The sequence below is a fragment of the Emys orbicularis genome, chromosome 10, assembly GCF_028017835.1.
Source record: "Emys orbicularis isolate rEmyOrb1 chromosome 10, rEmyOrb1.hap1, whole genome shotgun sequence".
In the NCBI taxonomy this organism is placed as follows: Eukaryota; Metazoa; Chordata; order Testudines; family Emydidae; genus Emys; species Emys orbicularis.
Genome location: NC_088692.1, coordinates 79,507,723 through 79,532,508, shown reverse-complemented (window position 1 = coordinate 79,532,508; position 24,786 = coordinate 79,507,723). Strand labels below are relative to the sequence as shown.

At 47.2% G+C, this 24,786-nt stretch overlaps 1 protein-coding gene across 5 annotated transcripts in view; it reads right to left on the bottom strand.

The window, feature by feature from the left end:
• Window positions 1-24,720, bottom strand: part of MCTP2 (multiple C2 and transmembrane domain containing 2) — a 142,476-nt gene extending 117,756 nt beyond the window's left edge. For 4 of the 5 annotated variants that reach the window (XM_065411605.1, XM_065411606.1, XM_065411607.1 and 1 more), the window contains exons 1-6: window positions 24,352-24,720; window positions 20,584-20,613; window positions 16,877-16,926; window positions 16,534-16,555; window positions 3,249-3,311; window positions 1,014-1,122 (exon numbers count right to left, since the gene is read on the bottom strand). In XM_065411605.1, the coding sequence (XP_065267677.1) occupies window positions 1,014-1,122; window positions 3,249-3,311; window positions 16,534-16,555; window positions 16,877-16,926; window positions 20,584-20,613; window positions 24,352-24,720 (643 nt within the window). Of the gene's footprint in view, window positions 1-1,013; window positions 1,123-3,248; window positions 3,312-16,533; window positions 16,556-16,876; window positions 16,927-20,583; window positions 20,614-24,249 lie in introns of all 5 variants that reach the window. The other variant, XM_065411604.1, reaches the window with a different exon arrangement.
• Between the last annotated feature and the right edge of the window lie 66 nt (window positions 24,721-24,786).

Sequence of the window (24,786 nt, the reverse complement as noted above, 5' to 3'; positions counted from 1 at the left end):
GCTAGGACAGTAAAATATAGTGTAGAAAAAATAATGTATCTAGTAATCAGAAAGGAGCCCAATAACAACCCAGGGCCCATTATAAGAAAGTGAATAAATCTGTAAAACAGGTCCATGCTTATCCTGTTACTCATGTATACTCTGTGCCTTATTGCTCAGTTTCAAGAGAGAAAGTGCTTATATGTTTGCAATGTAAAAGTATTCCGAGTTTTCTCCATGGACAGAGTGTTATAATTAACACTAATAATTATATTTCTGGAGAGGCAAAGAGACCCACGTCTAAGTTCTTAAATGAAATACTCCTGCATACAGTCAATGACTATGTGCTACTCTCTCAAGCCAGCAGAGACCCAAATGCCAAACACTTTCCATAATATTTGAATAATGTCCCACTGATTAACTCATTTCCTCAATGTCTTTCTGACCTTCCTTTCACTAAGCCATAAAACATATACCCCAGGCCTTATTAGGAGAAACGACATAATCCCTACCCTCAGAAGGGAACCCTCTCTACACTGCAGCCCTCAAGTTCTGAGATCTTTACTAACTTCCTCCCTATAAAACACACATTTCAGACACTGTCATTGAAGTCACAAAGCTGTTTGTCTTCCCCTTCACTACCACCCACTGGATTTCAAAACATCCTTTGGTTTCCTTTAAGTAAACTAGAATTGAACTGGGTCTTTTGCCAGAAGTATGAGGAAAGCATGTGCTTTACAAAGTCACATTGCAAAGTGTGTAATTCTCAAACCTGGGAAAAGCAGCAATATATATCTTCCCATCCCCTCCCTTGTGTACCTAGGATGATTATATGACAGGAAATGTAACATTCTGACTGGCAGGCTGGCAGACAGAAGTAGTTCCTGATTCTCCTCTGATTGACACCAGAGTAAGTGAGAAGCCAATTAAGTTAGATTGGTGTGAAAAGAAAGTGAAGGGAGAATCAGGCCCATAGCTTATTCTTGTTTTTTTTTAAAAGGAGTTATCTGCTGTACATCAAAAGGAAGACTCACCGCAGCGATCCCTAATGACCAGGTTCCGGCCTTCTTTCAGGTGTATTGTCAGTAGGTAAGCAAAGGAGCTGGGCAAGCTGCTCAAACAGTCATTTCCTTCCTCAAGAGCCTGTGGCAAGGCAAAGAAGTCAGTCATCAGTTTCACCATCTATACAGCTCAGCTCACACACAAAAACATGCTTTCTGTTTCTGGAGTGACTTGAAATTCACAGGCCTCATTTCCTCTCCGTATGCAAGGGGGAATCCGGGTTACGCAGGTCTTGGCACGTGCACACGCACTCACACACACACACACACAAGCTGACTTTCAAAGGCTTTGTTTTAAAGTCTGTGTCAGAATTACCTATTTTCTTCATTTCAATCGTAAATAGAGTTGGTCGGGAATTTCCAACAAAACAGAGCTTTATTGGAAAACGCTGACATTATTTTCCGACACATCTTGAGTTTGATGAACTTTTATGAAATCACAGGCAGAGTTCCAAAAGAAACCTGTCTGGTTTCCCGGCAGCCTGCTGAGGACCTTGGGGCTTCTAGTGTCCACAGCTCCAAAGCAGCCCTGCCATGCAGGCTGCCTCAGCAGCAGAGCAATTATTTCTTGTCAATTTCAGATAGTCGCTGCCTTGGTCTGGGAGCATAATTCATTTTGAAACAACATGTTTCTGAGCTTCCGAACTCAAATTCTTTTGGAATTTCTGGTCTGCAGGAAATTTCGAAATACTGAAAATTCCTATGAACTAGAAATCCTGAATTTCAGCCAGCTTTAGTAGTAGTCATAACAAACACATAATACAAATAATGGTAATCAGAACAACATCACACACATTCACAAGAGATAGAAAAGGGGTAATATAAGGGATGGGCCATAAGTGAGAATGACAAATAATACTGTAGATATGCATTGTACACTGGTTATTTCTATTAAGATTTCCAAACCAGAGTAACATAAAATTATGTTCTTTTCCTGCTACCTTCTTGTACTTTTTACATTCATCTCCACTCAGATATGTTCATTTCCAATGTATAACATTTTTCTGGACAACTTTCATAAAGATATCTAATATTTTACAGTCCTTCCCTATGTGTTTGTGCAGCATTTATCACAATTTATCACAATCTTGGTTGGGAACTCTAGCTGTTGCCATAATATAAACCATTATCATCATCCCGGCTGCATCTTCAGATAAAACATCTGATTTATATCACTATTATGGAGGAAGATAATGGAGTTCAGGATGTTAATGATAAAAGTCCCAGAGTTGGATCCAAATTTTGCAAATACACGTTAACAATGTACGTTAACAATGCCTTTTTAACATGGCCAGCATGTGTCATACCCAGTCTGATTTAGACCAGTGGTTCTCAAAGCCGGTCCGCCGCTTGTGCAGGGAAAGCTCCTGGCGGGCCGGGGCGGTTTGTTTACCTGCCCCGTCTGCAAGTTCGGCCGATCGCAGCTCCCAGTGGCCGCGGTTCGCCGCTCCAGGCCAATGGGGGCTGCGGGAAGCAGCGCAGGCCGAGGGACGTACTGGTCGCCGCTTCCCGCAGCCCCCATTGGCCTGGAGTGGTGAACCGTGGCCAGTGGGAGCCGCGATCGGCCGAACCTGCGGACGTGGCAGGTAAACAAACCGGCCCGGCCCGCCAGGGGCTTTCCCTGAACAAACGGTGGACCAGCTTTGAGAACCACTGATTTAGACTACCTGGAGGATGATGAAAGGTGAATTGAATAATAAAAGCTCGAGCCCATATAAACATTGCAATGGCTCTACCCCCATATTCAAATAATATCCCTCAGTCCCAAAATCCACTCCAAGTTTTTCCTATATCTTCCAAGTAGTTGAATACATACCCTGATGCTTTTTGCAGCACATTTCTCCAAATGAAGCAATTTGTTAGGATCAGATTTTTCTCTAAGCAATACAGTTGGAAGGCTCTTTTTTATCCAACCCTTTCTTTTGAAAGGTATTTGAAAAATGTGGCAGCTTGTATGTGAAATCTCATTTGAAAATGATGTTGTTTTCTAGAGTACCTTAGTTCTTTTGATATGTGATTGTCTCACACCACTTCCCCTCACCCACACACCAAAAAAAACAAACACCACAAAACATTTTAAGGAAGTTGAAGATTCAGGTGTACAGTATTCCCTGTATCTGTAAGGAGCTGAACCCAAATCTAAATTTAACCCCCATTTTCCCAGATAGTCTGCTTGGGATTCAAAACATTTCAAACACATAAACTTACAATTTGTTCATCAAAAAGTTGAGAGGACATTGAAGATTCCAGATCTATCCCTTCACATGGATGCTGTTAAAAATAAAATAAGCAAAAGAAATATTGGGATTCCCCTCACCTACCACAACAAATATTCTCAGGTCTTAATACTCCATGCAATATGTATCAAACATATAGATGCCCTTAAAACTAAACAGCTCTCTGCCTTTTCAGGAGTGGGAGGGGGCAGGCAGTAAACCAAAAATCTAAACAACTATGCATGCTTAAATGTAGCATTAAAAACAGGTTGACAAATCAGTGCTTCTGCAAAAGTGTCTGTCAAATAAATCTTCATTGGCATGGAGGTAGGGTTTGGAAAGATGAGCCAATTTCAAGTGCGAGGTTCATAGTACAGATATCCTTTGCACAAAGCATTCATTTGGGCCCTGAACATGGGAAGGGCTGAATTACTCCTAACTTCCTATCGGTGCCAGTAGGAGATGAAGGGACTCAGACACTTGAAAGACCCTCGCTGTGTACTGCTCTCCCATTTTACCACAAACTCTGCTTATAAGGCCTCATCTACACATAAAAGTTGTACCACTTTAGCTACACTGGCATAGTTAAAGTGGTACAACCCTTCTAATATGAACCCAGTTATACAGGTATAAATGTATTTATACCAGCATAGTTTATTCCCAAGTAGGAAGAGGTATAAGCTACGCTAATACAAGACACCTTTACACTGATATAACTGCATCCACACTAGTGGCTGTATCAGAATAACTATAATTGACAGACTTGCATTGGCACTAGCTGTGTGTGGATCAGGCCTAACACAACCATAACGCAAACATGTTACATGGTATATTGCTATCTTTACTCTCTGGTGGCTGGTCCACACAGAAAAGAAGAGCCTTCTAGTTCTTCCAACTATTGGAATTAGCCCTTTTGCTCAAATGCTAGAGGCCCATGCTTTCAGTGATGAATATTCCTGGTTAAAACCTTGCTGATGACTGTGGGTGGGGGCGGGGGATGGATAGAGACTGAGGCTACGTCTTCACTACAGGGGGGGGTCGATTTAAGATACGCAAATTCAGCTACGCGAATAGCGTAGCTGAATTCGACGTATCGCAGCCCATTTACCCCGCTGTAGGGACGGTGGCAAAATCGACCTTTGCGGCTTCCTGTCGACGGCGCTTACTCCTACCTTCGCTGGTGGAGTAAGACCGTCGATTCGGGGATCGATTGTCGCGTCCCAACGGGACGCGATAAATCGATCCCCGAGAGGTCGATTTCTACCCGCCGATTCAGGCGGGTAGTGTAGACCTAGCCTGAGGAATTGTTACACTTCCACAAATGTAGTGAATTACCACTCTGCATTCCAACACTGTGTTAGCGATGCTATACTTATTGATAAGACTTTTTTTGTCACAGTCCCAATTCCAGGTGCTTAAAAAAAAGAGCAGAAGCAACAGCATACTAGAGATAAGGGGTAAGGAAGTGACACTTCAGGTTGAAATTTCTAATTCACCTTCTCAAACCAAAGGCATAGTTATTTTTAATGGGGAAATCTTTGTACTATCTCATTGTGTATTTTAGTTTGGAGATCTCTAAACCTGGGGAGAGGAAAAGAAGAAATCAAATTAAAATCTTAGAAATTCAAATAACTCCGCCATTTATATTTTAAAACTTCAAACTTGGCATGTGATGTACATCAGTGGTTCTCAAACTAGGGCCGCCGCTCATTCAGGGAAAGCCCCTGGCGGGCCGGGCCGGTTTGTTTACCTGCCGCATCCACGCGGCAGGTAAACAAACTGGCCCAGCCCGCCAGGGGCTTTCCCTGAAGAAGCGGTGGCCCTAGTTTGAGAACCACTGATGTACATAACTCTTCACAAGGGAAACATGTTTTACCAAGTTAAAAAAGATTGACTGAGACAAAGTTTGTCAAGGAGATGGGGGAAAAAAAGAAAACACGTTCTGTGCCATTTTCTATAATAATTGAATAAAATGCTGCCTGGCCCTTCTGTGCATATGGGAAAAGAGGTGGCACGGGGGGGGGGGGGGGGGGAGGTCAGGGTGCAACTTCTGCAGCCAAAGCTTGACTCCTCCAAACCCTATAGTTTGCAACAACAGGTGTTTAATGGGCAAGTCGACACTGCACAAATCTTACGACCGTGTATAGAGCACTTACCTGTGCTTGGGGGTGTGCAATGTATAAATAGCACCCTAGAGTATGTACCTTACACAGCTCTCTATGCACCCAAGCAGTACCTCCCCCCGTCTACACTGCTGTTTTTAGCAGTGTAGCATCTCGCTGCCTGTCTGCTGGCAGAACCTTTTCCGGGATCCGGCAGCAGGGAAAGTCTCTGGCAGGGGGTAGGCAGAGGGGAAAGGCTCCAGCAGCTCCCCTGCAGTGGGGAAAGGCTCCATGGGTGGGCTCAGCCTTTCTCCACCACAAGAAAAGACTCCCACAGCTGGGAAAGACTCTAGCAGAGGGAAGGCAATGGGAAAAGGTGCTGGCAGCTCCCTGCTTATGGAGCCTTTCCCTGCTGCCTCCTCCCTGCCAGAGACTTTCCCAGCGGCCACATGTAGCTACACATTGCAATGTGGACACAGCCTGCTTTCACTGAGGCAGGTAGCTACATGTACCTTACATGCCGCTGCCAGTGGTGTGCAGTGTAGACACCTTATGAGTACTCCATGCAGGGGCGCTGGAACGGGGGGGCCAGGGGTCCATGGCCCCTTCACTTTTTACCAGCCATAAGGGCGAGTGCTGGGGGGAGTGGGGCCTTGGGGAAAAAGGCAATGCAGGGGCAGGGGCTTGGGAAGAAGGGCCTCAGGAGAAGGGGCGGTGTAGGGGCAGGGCCTTGGGGGGGAAGGGGCAGCGTGGGGGAGGGACCATAGTTCAGGCACTGGTGGGGTCCCCCGCACACACTTTTAGGGGGCTTCCGCTGTTTCTGACTCCATGCATTGAGCCAAGGATGGGCTATCTGTAGGGGTAAAAGTGGACATCTGGGTCAGGACCCCCTTGATAACACTATGGCCACTGGTACAGGTCCCTGCTCAGATTTCTTCTGCTCTTAGGAGGCATAACATGAGAGGGCAGCTGTACTGGTTTCACACAGGATGATCACATTGGTCAGAATTTCAGCATAGAATAATGCCAAGAAGGATGATATCCCTCTCCCAAACACACACTGACACACACGGACCAGAATTCAATCTCTCATACACACACACAGAGCCCAGAAATCAGTCCTCAAGTGCTGTCATCATTATTTATTATTTGCATGTTGATGGAGCATAGAGGCACAATCAGGGCCCTGTTGTGTTAAGCACTGTACAAACATAACAAAAAGGCTAGCTCCTGCCACAGGCACCTTTCAGTCATACAGACATTGATACACTGAATAAATGCAAATGTATTTATACTTCAAAACTTAATCACTCCGTTTTTCTTTTTTAATTTTCAAAAAATAAATTGCATTTAAAAAACTACATTAATGCCACATTACAACTGACATTTTATCTGTATAATAGGCAGGACATTTAAAGTTATGGTTCCCACAGTAACCATAACTTGGCCACATTACAAACACATATTAAACTCAGCAAAATTATCATCAGATAATGCAACAGAAGAGGCTCCCTGCACGAAAGGGCTGAGTTACAGTTGCTTGGGGACCTTTAACTTTGAATTTCCTGACTAGCGTGCATAAAATCTCAATTGTGTTGCCTTAAACCAGTGGTTCTCAAACTGGGGCCCCAGGCGGGCTGGGCCGCTTTGTTTACCTGTCGCGTCAGCAGCTTCGGCCGATCGCGGCTCCCACTGGCTGTGGTTCGCTGCTCCAGGCCAATGGGGGCTGTGGGAAGTGGCGGCGGACAAGGGATTTGCTGGCCGCCGCTTCCCACAGCCCCCATTGGCCTGGAGCAGCGAACTGCGGCCAGTGGGAGCCGCGATCAGCCGAACCTGCGGACCCGGCAGGTAAACAAACCAGCCCAGCCCGCCAGGGGCTTTCCCTACATGAGTGGCGTCCCAAGTTTGAGAACCACTGCCTTAAACAGAGTATTTCTAGCAGTCTGAGGCTTTAAAGGAATTTCCGTTGGGTACCATCAGCTGTATTGATAATAGTCTGGCTCTACATCTTTGTTTTAAACTGCATAAATGAAAGATCAATAACATTGCAGAAAAGTGAAATGAAAAATATTTGTCTCTTTGCTACCTGCATATCATTTATGATAAACCGCCTACCCCAAAATTATTAGTTCAACCTTTATTTTTTCCTCGTACATTTTGCATCCTATCTTTGGAACAAAGTTATAGTTTTCAGATAATGAAACTAGTTATAATTTGATTTCCATACATTTCTATTATTCTAGTAAATCTAATTTCACTGAGATTCTTGAATATACATGCCTAAAAACATGGCATTGACTCCTTGGTGTTATACAACAACAATGCAGCTAAATTAGTTTTTGCAATTAAATTTGAGCAATATTAAATATTTAATCATTTTTTCAAAATGGATTTTTTTATTATATATAAAGATGTTAACAGAAATGGTGGGGAAATCATGAAAATTTTCATATTTTGTTTACATTTTTGGTCCAAATTTCATTTGGTCAGAATGTCCCACAATAGTAGATATGCAAAGCCTGATTCTGATCTGATCAATAGTGAAGTCAGGAGCAATTTCTTTGAAGTCAATGGAGTTATACTGGGGTAAGAGAGACTCAGGTTCACAGTATTAAGAATGCAGTTTTTTTATTTTTTTTTTAAAGATTTAGACTGAAAGTGCAAAATGAGAAGAAATACATAGGGAGCCAAATCCAGATCAGGGAAAACTTTTGTTAAATCAGGTGTTCAGGCTCAGGAATCAAGGGGAATTTTGCCCCAATAAGGTTTTCAGAATTTGACCTCCCAAGCCCACCGACGGGGGCAAAGGGCACAATTGCCCAGAGACCTGGGCGATTTAAAAGGGCCCAGGGGGTCCCGGCCCTTTTAAATCGCCCGGGCGGGCCGCAGGGCTCCTAGGTGCATGCGGGGTGGTACTGGCAGCAGCAAAGGCAGCCCGGCGGGCATGTGGAAGCCCTGGCCGTGCTGGAAGAGCACACCCAGCAGCGCAGCCGGCAGCACCTCAAGCCCATTGACTGTTTTGCCCTGGAGCCCGGAATTGCTGTCAGTGGGCTTGTGAGCTCCTATACTTGAACTGTAAAATCAGTATCATTCATATAGCTAATATTTCTTGGTTAATCACCTTGTAAACCAGAACATAAAGCACTGTCCAATTCCTGCTCAAAGGTAAGAAGAGATTTTCTCTCTATCATTGTTATTTGTATTCTGGTAGTATCCAAAGGCCCTAATCAGGATTGAAGTCCTATTGTGCTTGTTGCTGTACAGACATACAGCAAGACAGTCCCTATCCCCAAAAAGCTTACAATCTCCATCTTCTCTAACCTTATCTGGAGGGACAGTTGAGATACAAGAAGGCAATGGGATAGGACCCAGGTTGTTAGTGACCTACTGTAAAGTTGTTACTAGTTATGACTTCGTGGTCTTAGTCCATTTTACCATGGACAAGTATCTATGTCCCAAAAGAAACCCCAACAACTGGCATTAATTGGCACCCTTGTGGGTATCTCAGCAGAGAGGCCAGGGACTAAATGGGTTATTAAACTCAAGCTACTCTTTCATCCTTAGAGGTTGTCCCTCCAAATCAGAGTTGAGGCACACTGGTGTGTACAGGAAGGTTATATGGCTGCTGCCTGTGATGTACCTGTTCTGTGGATAAACCAGACTTCCATCTTTAGGGTTGTCAAACTGCCACCTTTCTCAAGTATATAATGGGTATAACCACATTTCTGTGGGCACCTAATAAATGTGATCACTCATCAAAGCCTACCTTTCTTGCACTAGGCCAAATTCTACTGTCATTTAAACTGGTGTAAATCCAGAGTCACTCCACTGCAGTCCCTGAAATTACTACAATTTGCAATGGCGTGAATGACAGCAGGATGGAGCCTAGTATTTTGTTTCATTTACCATTTTAAATAAGCTAACAAAATAAGATATACAGAGGAAACACTTCTGTGATCCATTCACTGGTAAATATTGGGTGCCCAAAATGCAAGGATAAAAATATTCATTAAATATTATGGAAAACTTAAAAAGGCACTTTAGCCCGGCTGTAGGCTCTACTGACATCTATTTAAAAGGGTAAGACATAACACCAAGAACCACCACAAGACAGTGACAATAGATGGCTAGCCCCCAAGCAAAAGAAAATTCACACTGAAGAATCATCCATTCTCCCCCAAATATAATCTCTCTGGCAACATTTCAGTTTTCAAAAGCCCCAGAGAAAAGAGGAGCCTTGTAAGGTCTTCTGAAGGTCACTAAGATAGGGGAGCACACTCCAAAGCAGAGGGGTACTCAGAGAGTGCTTTTCTAGCAGCTCCCTTTCTCTTTGACCACAGTAAAAGATACTGTAAAAGACCACACTTGCATCTGAAGAAGTGAGGTTCTTACCCACGAAAGCTTATGCTCCCAATACTTCTGTTAGTCTTAAAGGTGCCACAGGACCCTCTGTTGCTTTTTAGTAAAAGATACATAATTTTATAGACTGGGTGCCTTTTTTTTTTTTAAGCTACTCTGAAATGCCTGAATGATTAAAGAGTGATACCAAAGAAAGGTTAACAAGGAGTCCGGTGGTACCTTAAAGACTAAGGCCTGGTCTACACTAGGAGTTTCTGTCGAATTTAGCAGCGTTAAATCGAATTAACTCTGCACCCGTCCACACAACGAAGCTATTTAGTTCGACATAGAGGTCTCTTAAATTCGACTTCTGTACTCCTCCCCAATGACGGGAGTAGCGCTAAATTCGACATGGCCATGTCGAATTAGGCTAGGTGTGGATGGAATTCGACGCTAATAGCTCCGGGAGCTATCCCACAGTGCACCACTCTGTTGACGCTCTGGACAGCAGTCCAAGCTCGGATGCTCTGACCAGCCACACAGGAAAAGCCCCGGGAAAATTTGAACTCCTTTTCCTGTCTGGGCAGTTTGAATCTCATTTCCTGTTTGGACATCGTGGCGAGCTCAGCAGCACTGGCAACGATGCAGAGCTCTCCAGCAGAGGTGACCATGCAATCCCAGAATAGAAAGAGGGCCCCAGCATGGACTGATCGGGAAGTCTTGGATCTGATCGCTGTGTGGGGCGATGAGTCCGTGCTTTCGGAGCTGCGCTCGAAAAGACGGAACGCAAAGATCTATGAGAAGATCTCAAAAGCCATGGCAGAGAGAGAGGATACAGCCGGGATGCAACGCAGTGCCGTGTGAAAATCAAGGAGCTGAGACAAGGCTACCAGAAGACCAAAGAGGCAAACGGACGCTCCGGATCCCAGCCCCAGACATCCCGTTTCTACGAGGCACTGCATTCCATCCTAGGTGCGGTCGCCACTACTACCCCACCACTGACCGTGGACTCTGAGGATGGGATATTGTCGACGGCCGGTTCCTCGGACATGTTAGCGGACGGGGAAGATGAGGAAGGAGATGAGGAGGACGAGGCAGTCGACAGCGCTTACAACGCTGATTTCCCCGACAGCCAGGATCTCTTCATCACCCTTACAGAGATCCCCTACCAACCGTCCCCAGGCGTTAACCCGGACACAGAATCAGGGGAAGGATCAGTCGGTAAGTGTTTTAAACATGTAAACATTTATTTTTAACAGAACAGGAATATTAACAATATTAACAATGGGTTTTGCATGATTACTTTGCCCTAGGCGCTTAACGTTTCAGTCCTTGGCAGTGCAACTACTGAAAAAAAATCTAACAATGTCCGCTTTAGCATGATTGGTTTGCCCTAGGGGCTCTACTGTTTAGTCCCTGCCAGTGCAGCTACAGTAAAATCCGGTCTATATGTCCGGGGATAGAGCAGAAATCCTCCTGGGACATCTCCACGAAGCTCTCCTGGAGGTAATTGGAAAGCCTTTGCATCAGGTTCCTGGGGAGAGCGGCCTTATTGGGTCCTCCGTGGTACGAAACGTTTCCGCGCCAGGAGACAAGCAAGTACTCCGGGATCATTGCCTTGCAGAGCATGGCGGCATACGGCCCTGGTCTTTGCATGCTTTCCTGAAGCATCCTTTCTTTCTCCGTCTCTGAAATCCTCATCAGAATGATGTCGCTCATGGTGACCTGCTTTGAATTAGGTAGGGGAATGTTAGTATTGGGACTGCTTGCCTGTTCCTTTACAGAACTGTAACCGGCGGTTTACAGCCACGCGGTGGAGGCGGAAGAGGGGCAGCATACAGGGATCTTTCCCTGGGACAGCCGCGAGGGGGTGGGACAGGGGCAGAGTTCATGCTTGCCGGATTGCTGGCAGCAGGGACTGGCATTGCTTTGAACGTGAAAGGAGGCCAGTGCTATTATTAAAGTTTTAAGCAGCCACAAGTCTACGGCTTACCATGTCGGCCTGCTACACAAATTCCACTGTCCTGCCCCGCTTGTCTGATCTGCACTGCAAGACCCCAGGCACTGAATGCGAAGGCCGAAAATTCGACCTTGTCCTGAGTGCGCATGTGATAGGTGCTGTGCATGGTCTTGTTCACAGAGAAAGACTATGTTCTTTGTTCACAACTAAATTTATCTTTCTGAGGAATTCACTCCCTTTTTCCCATCCCACAGCTTCGACTGTCTCCCGACCTACCCTGGCATCACACTCCCAGAGGCTAGCGCAGATTAGGCGTAGGAAGAAGAGGACACGGGAGGATATGTTCTCGGAACTTATGGTCTGCTCCCGAGCCCAGGCAGCCCAGCAGATCCAGTGGAGGGAGAACTTGTCCCAAATCCACCGATCACACATTGAACGGGAGGAGAGGTGGCGGCAGGAAGACCAGCAGGCGACTCAAACGCTGCTTGGACTAATGAGGGAGCAAACGGACACGCTCCGGCGCCTTGTGGATGTTCTGCAGGACCGGAGGCAGGAGGACAGAGCCCCGCTGCAGTCTATCTCTAACTGCCCTCCCCCGCCACAAAGTCCCATACCCCCCTCACCCAAAGTCCCAAGAAGGAGGGGCGGCAGAGTCCGTGAAAACTCTCACTCCACCCCTGCAGACTGCTCAAGTACCAGAAGGCTGTCATTCCCCAAAATTTGATAAGTCCTTTCCTTCCTGCCTCACCCAAGCCCCCGTCCCAGTTTCATCCCCCAGTTTCATGTGTAGTTGCTAATAAAAAATATGTTTCTGTTAATTACTGTTTCCATCATGTTCTTTTAGAGGAGAGTCTGTTTGAAGGGGGGGAAGGGGGTTGGTAATTGGACAGGACAGTCACCTTTACCAGGGTACAGACGCGGGGGCAGGTTCAGCAGCAGGGCACACACACATTGCAGTCACAAGTTACCCTGGTCAGTCTGGGAGGTGGTTTTCATGTTCTGGCGGGGGGGGGCTATGTGACTTTGTGGCGGGGGAGGGCGGTTAGAGATCTTATGCAGCGGTCCTTATCCTGGATCACAGAGCCACGCAGCAGGGGATCTGTAACCGTCCTCCCCCTGCCACAAAGTCACATAGCCCCCACACACAGAGTCCCGAACAGGAGGGGTGTCAGGCTCCGTTGAAACAACCAGTCCACCAGTGCGGAGCCTGTCATTCCTCGAGTTTAGAAGCGTCCTTTGCATCACTACACTACACCCGCTCCCCACCACAGTCTGCGTCCCAGGTTCAACACTTTACCGCGAAAACAGTGATAAAGAAAACGGTGTTCATTAACAAATTTCAAGTGATTTTATTTTTAAACATGTGTTGGAAGGGGGTGAAGGGGGTATGTGACTGGAGAGGATAGTGAACATTAACCGGGTAAAGAAACGGGGGCAGGTTCAGCTTCTCTGTAAACAAACTTAATAGTCACAGGTTACCCTGCTCACTCAGGAACCTAGCTTTCAAAGCCTCCCGGATGCACAGTGCGTCCCGCTGGGCTCTTCTAATCGCCCGGCTGTCTGGCTGGGCGTAATCAGCAGCCAGGCTATTTGCCTCAACCTCCCACCCCGCCATAAAGGTCTCCCCCTTGCTCTCACAGAGATTGTGGAGCACACAGCAAGCTGCAATAACAATGGGGATATTGGTTTCGCTGAGATCAGAGCGAGTCAGTAAGCTTCTCCATCTCCCCTTGAGACGTCCAAAAGCACACTCCACCACCATTCTGCATTTGCTCAGCCGGTAGTTGAAGAGTTCTTTTTCACTGTCCAGGGCGCCTGTATAGGGCTTCATGAGCCAGGGCATTAGTGGGTAGGCTGGGTCCCCGAGGATCACTATAGGCATCTCCACATCCCCAACAGTTATTTTGTGGTCCGGGAAATAAATACCTTCCTGCAGCCGTCTAAACAGACCAGAGTTCCTGAAAACACGAGCGTCATGAACCTTGCCCGGCCATCCGACGTTGATGTTTGTAAAACGTCCCCTATGGTCCACCAGTGCTTGCAGCACCATTGAATAGTAGCCCTTTCTGTTAATGTACTGGCTGGCCTGGTGGTCCGGTCCCAGGATAGGGATGTGAGTTCCATCTATAGCCCCACCGCAGTTTGGGAATCCCATCGCGGCGAAGCCATCTATGATGACCTCCACATTTCCCAGGGTCACTACCTTTGAGAGCAGTAGCTCAACGATTGCGTTGGCTACTTGCATCACAACAACCCCCACGGTAGATTTGCCCACGCCAAAGTGGTTCACGACTGACCGGTAGCTGTCTGGCGTTGCAAGCTTCCAGAGGGCTATGGCCACTCGCTTCTGGACAGTCAGGGCTGCTCGCATCCGGGTGTCCTTGCGCTTCAGGGCAGGGGACAGCAACTCACAAAGTTCCATGAAAGTCCCCTTCCGCATGCGAAAGTTTCGCAGCCACTGTGATTCATCCCAGACCTGCAGCACTATGCGGTCCCACCAGTCCGTGCTTGTTTCCCGGGCCCAGAATCGCCGTTCCACAACATCAACATGACCAATTGCCACCATGATGTCCTCAGCGCAGGGTCCCGTGCTTTGTGACAGGTCTGTGCCACTCTCAGACTTCAGGTCCTCACCGCGCTGCCGTAGCCTCCTCGCCCGATTTCTCAGCATCTGCCTCTGGGAAAGGTGGATGATAAGGTGCGAGGTGTTGACAACGGCCATAACTGCAGCGATGGTCGCAGCGGGCTCCATGCTCGCAGTGCTGTGGCGTCCGCGCTGTCACTGACCAGAAAAGTGCGTGAACTGATTTCCCGCCGGCGCTTTCAGGGAGGGAGGGTTGGATGACGACAGTTACCCAAAAGCACCCTCGACACATTTTTTTCCCCAGAAGGCATTGGGGGCTCGACCCAGAATTCCAATGGGCAGTGGGGACTGCGGGAACTGTGGGATAGCTGCCCACAGTGCACCGCTTCCAATGTCGACGCTTGCCCCGTTAGTGTGGACTCACAAAGTCGAATTACTGTCCTTAGTGCAGATACACACGTTCGACTTTGTAATATCGATTCCACATATTCGATTTAAGTAAAATCGAACTACTCTCGTAGTGTAGACATACCCTAAGATTAGTTAAGGTTAAGTTTTTTCTGCAGCTGATTCTAATATAAATATTATTGGAGATTGTGTGTTCTGAATACCCAGCACAGTAGTTTAAAGAAGTGGCTAATCTTTAACATGGTGTAAAACCACAATCACACATTCAAATTCTATACCACACAGAACTCGGGATGTAGCAGGACATGTGCTGACTGAAGTAAAATAAGGAAATGGGTAGATGATACACAACACAGCCAAGCACTTTAGAAAAAAATTGCTGGCTGGTTCAGAAGGTCTGACTTCCTTCCGAATCCTCTAGTTCTGTGATCAGTGAAATGAAGTTCTGTGATTACAAAAGAATGTTGAAATCTTTTAGAGCAGGGGTGGGGAACCTATGGCCCGCGTGCCCGATCCAGCTCTTTGCTTAATTTCATCTGGCCCACGGAGTGGGGTTGGGGACTCGCCCCGCTCCGCCTTCCCGGCACCAGCCGGTGAGTAGGATCAGGGGCTCACCCTGCTCCGCCAGGTGCTCCAGCCGGGGAGCGAGGTCGAGGCAACCGGCAAGCCCCCACGCGCCGACCCCGCTCCCCAGCAGAAGCACCGGGCAGGGGGAGAGGGGTCGGCGCAGTTGGAGGCATCCATTTTTCCAGGGGCCCCCAATTGGCTGAGCATGCTCCCTTGACCCAGTGGCTAATCTGTCACTGGGAGGGGGGTAGGCGAGTGAGTGGGCGGCCCAGCAGCAACAGAGGAATGCTCAAAAAAGTTAGGCCTGCCGCTTGGGGAGCCAGGCCCGGTGGGGACGGTGGGACGGGAGCCGTTGCCACTGAAGAGTGGCGTCTCCTCTCAGAGCTGGGTGAGCGCCTGGGGCCCCGGGGAGCCACTGCCCAGAGTGTCCATCGCCCCCCACAAGGTCAGCTGAAGGGGGTGGGTGGGAGGCGGCCCCAAACCCTCCTCCCCACCCCCACCCCGCCCCCTGTCATTTCCCACCCATCCGAAGTCGGGGCCCACCCAAGTGTCCTGTCCAGGGAGAGGACATCCCCTCTCCGTCCAGTTCTGGGGAGGAACCCTCCCCCACGCTCCCAGGGATCCTGCACTCGGTTCTGGGCCCCCCCCCCAGAAATATACTGACAAACCGGCGGGTGGGGGGGTTTGGGGAGGAGATTCAGAGAAGACCACACAACAGCACCAGGGGATGCTAGGGCTGATTTATGGTGAGAACCGCATCACAGCATCTGATCCAAAGACCAGGGTAGTCAAAGGCCTTGGCTTTGGATCAGACCCTTGCTTTCTATTTCTGTGTGGCCCACGATTGATTTTTGCTGTGGGTAAGTGGCCCCGATAGAAAAAAGATTCCCCACCCCTGCTTTAGAGCGTAAGACTAGGGCCAGACTTAGGGAAAATGGCACCCTGGGCAAACTTGTATTTTGGTGCCCCCCCCCAATCACTCCTGGCCCCCATGGGCTCCCTGGGATTCCCCCCATCACCTTTGGGCCCACTGCCTCCCCAGTGTTTAATTTGTAATGAGAGAGATGCCAGAGCTCAGCCCTGGCACAAATTAAGAACTGGCAGGGCAGCCTGATACTGGCGGGTGCTAGCCAGGCACCAAGCTCTGAGGGCAACACCACTGCCAGCAGCGGCAGCGTAAAAGTAAGGGTGACATGGTATATGGTGTATTGCCACCCTTCTGCGCTGCTGCTGTGGCCTGGTCAATGTGGGCTTTGCACTGACACACTGGGGCTGCATCTTGCCAGAGCTCACGGCCCTCTTGCAGCCCTCTGGCCACGTCTGGCTCACCTGGGGCATCATTTCAGATTTTGGAGGGCTGGGAGGAATCCAATCCCCTGCTCAAAGCAGGACCAACACCAACTAAATCATCCCAGCCAAGGCTTTGTCAAGCTAGGCCTTAAAAACCTCTCAGGAAGGAGATTCCACCACCTCCCTTGGTAACCCATTCCAGCGCTTTACCACCCTCCTAGTGAAACAGTGTTTCCTAATATCCAACCTAGACTTCCCCCACCGCAACTTGAGACCATTACTCCTTGTTCTGTCATCTGCCACCATGGAGAACAGCCAAGCTCCATCCTCTTTGGAACCCCCCTTCAGGTAGTTGAAGGCTATCATCAAATCCCCCCACTCTTCTCTTCTGCAGACTAAATAACCCCAGTTCCCTCAGCCTCTCCTCGTAAGTCATGTGCCCCAGCCCCCTAATCATTTTTGTTGCCCTCCGCTGGACTCTCTCCAATTTGTCCACATCCCTTCTGTAGTGGGGGGACCAAAACTGGCCGCAATACTCCAGGTGTGGCCTCACCAGTGCTGAATAGAGGGGAATAATCACTTCCCTCGATCTGCTGGCAATGCTCCTACTAATACAGCCCAATATGCCGTTGGCCTTCTTGGCAACGAGGGCACACTGCTGACTCATATCCAGCTTCTTGTCCACTGTATTCCCCAGATCCTTTTCTGCAGAACTGCTGGCTACCGAGTCAGTCCCCAGCCTGTAGCGGTGCCTGGGATTCTTCCTTCCTAAGTGCAAGATTCTGCACTTGTCCTTGTTGAACCTCATCAGATTTCTTTTGGCCCAATCCTCCAATTTGTCTAGGTCACTCTACAACAGGGGTCGGCAACGTTTGGCACGCGGCTCGCCAGGGTGAGCACCCTGGCGGACCGGGCCAGTTTATTTACCTGCTGACGCAGCAGGTTCGGCCGATCACGTCCCCCACTGTCCGCGGTTCGCCGTCCCAGGCCAATGGGGGCAGTGGGAAGCTGCGGCCAGCACATCCCTCGCCCGCGCCACTTCCCGCCGCCCCTATTGGCCCGGGACGGCGAACCGCGGCCAGTGGGGGCCGCCATCGGCCGAACCTGCCGCGTCAGCAGGTAAATAAACTGGCCCGGCCCGCCAGGGTGCTTACCCTGGCGAGCCGCGTGCCAAACGTTGCCGACCCCTGCTCTACACCCTATCCCTACCCTCCAGTATATCTTTCTCTTTTATTAAGAAGGGGAATTTATTTTTCTAATCATTTTGGCATTTATGTTTACTGATCACAATCATGTATGTGACCAATATTTGACTCCATAATTGCTATTGGTATCATAGGTGGAACAGCATTTATTTTCATGCAAATTTTAAGTTATTTTACAGATATAACTAAAAATACATTTGAAAATAAGTGACTTTCATCTGCCCAGTGTCTAAAGTTATGCGTTTAGCTAATGGTTTTTTAAACAGGCACTGCTAAAGTTAGTACAAACTAAAGTTACATTCTAGGAGGATACTATTATTTGATTGTACTACTTTAAATAATGAATGACAAAGCACAATATGATAATAAAAGTAATAATGATAATTACTCCAGCCAGGACAGGTTAGACATTTTAGAACTCACTATTCAGTTATAACAGTAACTAAATCCCTCATGTATATCAGCTTAAGTCATTACAACTTTACAGTGCAATTATAAAATGTCTCGGTTATACCATTTCCCCAACTTTTCTAATGTAAACCAACCCTAAATTGTGATATCTACATCAGGGAAAATCAGGGATTGTGTCACTCTTCAGGATTGTGGGACTGGATGTTTCTGCTAGAATGAACAGCAGTGAAACAGTTAACAATATAGTTATTTACAATAAATGGGGTAGTTCTCACCTCTCCAAGCTATTATTTAACAGACAGATTTCAGGAACACAACACTGCATTGGTTTAGTACTTGTCTTACACTTGGAAACTTATCTCTGCAACCATAAGGAACAGATTTATTTTTTGTTTGTTTTCAATTGAAAGCTTAAGTTCTGGAGAACATTTCTGTGGCCTGGGTTGGATTCTGTGGCTGCAGGACATTTAGCGCCCTGGCAATGGATTGGGAACAGCTCTAAGGAACTGCCACAATGTCAGCTACAATGATTTTTAGCTGCAAGCTTGGCAACCATTTGGATGGGGGCTAAACCACATTCTAGACTAAACTCGGTCACTACCAAGGCTAGAGCAGTAGACCAGATTCATTCCAGGGTACAATGGGATGGCAGCAAAGCCCCAAGAGTGGGAAACACCAGAAAGGGGCAAGTGGGATGGCAGGAGGAACAGCTTTTTCTGTAGATGAATACAGGAGACTTGAGGGTGGGGGTTCATAGAGGTGTGTTTTACACTTTCTGCATCAGCTTGTGTGACTATGGCCCTCATTTCTGAAACATGAGCCACTATAATAGCTTGCTCAAATGAGATTGGAGGCACCCGTTTAGCAAGACACAGGTATGCCCCTGGTTCCTTCGCTCTATTTGAAGCTCACTGTGGACATCAAATATCATTTTGGCTCAAAAGAAAGCAGAGCGTAAATGGTGCAGGGGGACAGCAATGGAATAGGCAGTAAGTAGTACTAATGACACATTTTGTAAAGAGACACACATGGCTATAAAACGCTTCCCTGGTGTCTATACAGTGACTAACCCAACTAATGGATTTGGACGTGAACAAGAAAATGGGACTATTCAGTACCTCATCCATAAAGAGGTGGTCAAGAGCAGCAAGGTCTTGTGGGGAGGGGAGGAGTTTCCAGCCCTGCTACCAAAAAAGGCAGGCTGTACAGCAATGACAGCATGGACAGGTACTGCATCAAAGCACTAGGGTGTGATGGAGAGCATCAGAACTGTTTGAGGTCATCCTTACCAGAAACAGCAGTTTAGGTATCACAGTTAAGTGATGGTGCAGATGATGAAACCAGGATAGAGACTTCTAGGCCCCAGTTCTTGGGTCCAGGGAAATGGTGTCTAGAGCAGGACTGGGAAGTGGGAGGAAGGTGGCTGTATGTTATCTTCGGACCCCATTGAGACTTAGGGCTGCTGCAGAGGAGTGAGTTTGGTCCTCAGCATAAGAATGGGCTGCTCTAAGTTAGACTGGCAGGTATTGTCCAAGGCAGGGATCAGCAACCTTTGGCACACAGCCTGCCAGGGTAAGCCCCCTGGCAGGCCACGCCGGTTTGTTTACCTGCCGCGTCCGCAGGTTTGGCCGATCGCGGCTCCCACTGGCCCTGGTTCGCCGCTCCAGGCCAATGGGGGCTGCAGGAAGCAGTGCGGGCCGAGGGATGTGCTGGCCGTCGCTTCCTGCAGCCCCCATTGGCCTGGAGCGGCGAACCAGGGCCAGTGGGAGCCGCGATCGGCCAAACCTGCAGACACGGCAGGTAAACAAACCGGCCCGGCCCGCCAGGTGCTTACCCTGGAGGGTCGCGTGCCAAAGGTTGCCAATCCCTGGTCCAAGGAGTCACTACACCAGCCAAGGATCAGTCAGAAGGCAGCTATTCTCCTCAGACATGCCCTTGATGCTGGATGCCGAGAGGTGATATTGCAGAGACCAGAGCTGCAAGAGTCCTCAGCAGCCCAGTTAGGTCAGCTTTACAACCACTTTGTACTGCCAGGGTGGTACGAGGGAACCCCAGTGGGGGCCAAGCTCTGGACCAACATGTACAACGCCTGAAATGAAGATGTAACAAGGACACTTTGGAGTTAGAAAAGGGGCGCTGAGAATTATTTCACGCCATGGCAAGTAGGGAGTCAGAAAAGGTATCCTGGGGTCAGTGTGATGCGGTCCAAGGAAGAGTACTTCCTGATCAAGATGGATGGATGGATAGATGGATAGACAGACAGACTGTAAAAATAAAATGAGTTGCAGTAAGAAACCAGAACAGGTGAGGATTCAAAGAGGAGAAAGGGAAAAGGCATGTTTTATTTTGTGACTAATCCCCATTGCAACAATTCCCCCTTTATAACATAACCCAGTGGTTCTCAAACTGGGGCCGCAGCTTCTGTAGGGAAAGCCCCTGGCGGGCCGGGCCAGTTTGTTTACCTGCCGGTCCGCAGGTTCGGCCGATCGCAGCTCCCACTAGCCGCGGTTCGTTGCTCCAGGCCAATGGGGGCTGCAGGAAGCGGCGGCCAGCAAATCTCTTGTCCCGCGCTGCTTCCTGCAGCCCCCATTGGCCAGGAGCAGCGAACCGCGGCCAGTGGGAGCCGTGATCGGCCGAACCTGCGGACTCGGCAGGTAAACAAACCGGCCCGGCCTGCCAGGGGCTTTCCCTACACAAGCGGCGGCCCCAGTTTGAGAACCACTGACATAACCTAAAGGAATGCTGCAGTGTTGGGGGAGGCTTAGGAATTTACTTAAGAAATTGTACCCTAAAGCACTTGATTACAACTATGTAACTCCCTATTCTCACCTGAAGACACACAATTGCACCTCCACCTTTACAAATACCACAATGGCAGCAATTAAATTCTCAGTATGAAATAAAATAAATGTTTGACCTGCTCAGATACAATATTTGTTGTTTTTTTATAGAACCACTTCCATCTATTGTGTTTGTTTTTAAAAACTTGTGTTAAGAGTTGCTGCCCCTACCTACCTTCTCAAAATTAAATTTTAAAATAAAAGTCTACTGTACTTTTTAAAAATTATTATTCCATCGCTACCATACTTGGACTACAGTTTGGAAACCATGCAAAACCCTTGTTGTCTTTTCTCCCGGATACCACAGTGGAGGCTAAGTTCTGCTCTCAAAGTTGTAGGCATTCATCAGAGGGCTGCTTTTGGAATCAGGTATACAACTATGCCCAAGCTACAATTGTGGAGTTATGGGTCAGAGCTCCATAGTAAAGTTCCATTATCATTAATGTTGTGTATGGTTAAACAAGCATCTTAACCTACATTTTTAAAATATTTTTTTTAAAAATCCCTCTCTGCATTGGGAATAAAGAGGCCCAAATTCAGGAGTGCAGTACATAGCTTAAACATTGAACTGAGCAGTGCTCCCAGTGTCAGGGGCAGGGAGGAATCCTCCCTCCATGACACACAGAGATCATGGAGCTACTTCATGGCCAGCACTCAGCAGTATGTTGTGCAAGGCTGCAACAGCCTCTGTGGACCCAGCTCCTTCCTTCTGTAAGCGGGAGATGGAAGGGATCTGCATAGCAGCAAATCTTCTAGCCCGACCTCCAGCTTTCTGGCACACAGTGACTGTCGAGTTCCACACAGGGAGCAAGCTTGAAAATCTACCCAAGAGTCCTCCCACACAGAGCCAGCTGCATTTAGTCAGTTGCCACAGAAGCCACAGCTACCACAGAAGTGAGGGGCAGAATTTGCCTTACAAATCAATTTTAAAAACCCCTCTTTTTAGACAACATGCAAAATTGTCATTTCATGCCCAATTCTCCACTTGTCTGGTTTCCTACAAGTTCCCAAGTAACATTTGCTTCCATCACTCATCTACATGCAAAAAGAGGCAATTAGGTGATGGCATATTTTAGTGTTCCTCTATGTTCTTGTGTTTAGAACAGGAAATATTTTTGTTTCTACACAATTTGCCTTAAGCACACAGTCTGCCCTGCCTTCCTCTCTACTCTCATCTCCTGTGCTAATTTTCTTTAACTGAATCCCTTTGTCTTATCTCACCTTCACAGATTTGGGCTCACACCCGGATTCAGACACAGGTGAGTAGGGTCACTTTTCAGCAGCAGTCCCTCATGGATAGAGCTGACCGGAGGAGAACAATTCTGTTTTGCAGCAACTTTTGAGGTTTCAAAATAACATCTCGTTCTGTGTTGGAACTAAAATAAACCTTTTGAATGTTTTCATGAAAATGGAATTGTGTTGATCCATTTTTGGATCACAACCTGAGCTTTTCAATTCTGGAAAAGGGTTCCGGGGAGAAGGCTCTGCTTGGGGATGTGAAAGACCCAGGTTCAAGTCCCTGTTCTGGCTGATTGAGAGCCAAGTTCTTCAACCCACTCAGCAACAGGCAAAGCAAGGACTTGAACCTGCATCTCCCCCATACCAGTCCAGTATTCCAACCACCAGGCTCCGTTGGTTGGTTGGTTGGTTGGTTGCAACACACACACAAAATCCTTACTGACAAAAACGTTGTTGAAACTATTAAGTCTCTGTGCAAGTGGAGAGGATTCAGAGAAGAGCCATGCGAATGATGACAGAATTAGAAACATGCCTTAGTGATAGACTCAAAGAGATCAATTTATTTAGCTTAACAAGGAGACGGTTAAGGGCTGACTTGGGCTATGTCTACACAGCTGTACCACTGCAGCTGCGCCGCTGTAAGATCTCCCATGTAGCCGCTCTATGCCGATGGGAGAGCGCTCTCCCACTGGCATAATTAAACCACCCCCAACGAGTGGCAGTAGCTATGTCAGCAGGAAAGCATGTCCCGCTGAGATAGCGCTGTCCACACCTGTGCTTTTGTCAGTGAAACTTAATGTCGGTCAGGGGGTGTTTGTTTCACATCCCTGACTAAAAAAAGATTTACAGACAAAAGTGCTAGCGTAGACAAAGCCTTGATTACGGTCTACATAGGGAACAAATATTTAATAATAGGCTCTTCAATCTAGCAGAGAAAGATATAACATGATCCAATGGCTGGAAATTGAAGCTAGACAAATTCAGACTGGAAATGAGGCATAAATTTTTAACAGTGAGAGTAATGAACCATTGGAACAATTTACCAAGGATCGTGGTGAGTTCTCCATCACTTACATCTTTTAAATCAAGATTGGATGTTTTACTAAAAGTTCTACTCTAGGAATTTATTTGGGGAAGTTCTATGGCCTGTGCTATATAGGAGGTCAAACTAAATGATCACAATTGTCCCTTCTGGCCTTTCAATCTATGAATCTGTCAATATTTGAGCTTCAACTAAATGAAATTTTAGAATATTTATGACAACCAACTCTACTCACGGATTGCTGTCCATATTACAAATCTGCCATGCAATTCCACTGTCTCGCCCCTCTCAGGATAGGCGAGCGGTGATGCAAGTCAGGACTGAATAACCCAAGCAGAGCTACATTGACAAAGGTCACATGCCTCCTGCCAGTACTGTGCCTGACTGCAGTCAGTCTCTCATTTCCATGAGTATTAAATGGGAGTGTTAGAAAACCCTTTTGTCTGTGCTTTTAACCAGATTGATCATCCTGTAATGAAAACCTGAATGAAATTCCTGAGCAGGATCTAACAAGTTCACTGTACTCCATCCAGTTATTTCAATTAACTGATATTTCAGGCAGAGCTTACCCCGCTCTCCCTTCCACTCTATTATTCAATCTGGTTTGGGTGGATCTTTGCTATCTGATTAAACCAGTAAATTATGATAACAAAGAAAGTATTACACCAAATGTTTCAGAGAGCAACATATTTTGAAGGTCAGAAGCCTTCAAACGCTTTTGAATCAAGGGATCATTCTTTTGAGAACCTTCAAAAATTTGCCTTTAAAAGTATTGTGCACTTGCCAAAGCCAGATAATAGAACAATGTTCCAATGTGGCATTTAGAGCTTTCCAGTATATGAAAGGGAAATTGTGTAATAGGATTTATTCACAAGTTACATAAGATAATTTTTTACTGACCTAAAAATTTTTTAGCCTTTCTCCTTCATTCATAACCAAGTCAGATAAAGGACAGAATGCAAACTCTGACATGATTACTTACCCTTGCTTATCCAAAAGCCCCTTACCTCAGTCATTTCTTCTGTCAGATCACCACTCAGGCGTGCTCTCTGCAGCAATGCAAAGAGGTCAATGTTGGATTTCCGTCTGGGTTCTGATCCACACATGACTTCCGTTTCTGTTTCAATAATGTTGATTTCCGTGTGCACAGCCTCCTGCTGTCTCCATTGCAGGTCCTCTCCTGCCCTTTTCAAAGAAGTGCTGCTGCTCTTGAGAGACATGACCGAGCTGGAAAGAGTGCTGGGGATATAGGTGGACAAGGCCTGCAAACCTGAATAAGTAGTTTCTTCATCTGTGAAAGACTCACTCTCCAGTATGTCAGGCACAGATACGCTGAGGCGTCGGTCCAAGGAATGCCTTTGCCTTCTATCCACCATTTTTCTAGAGCTTTTCTTTGTCCTCTTTATGTTGAAGTTTTGTAACAAAGGCCTGGTCTTCTGTTTCAGGGATCCCCAGACAGAGGATCTATCTAAATCCATAGCTGCAACGGGGATGTCACAAGCTCCTTGGCATTGTTGGTTTTAAATGACTTCAGTAATTCATAG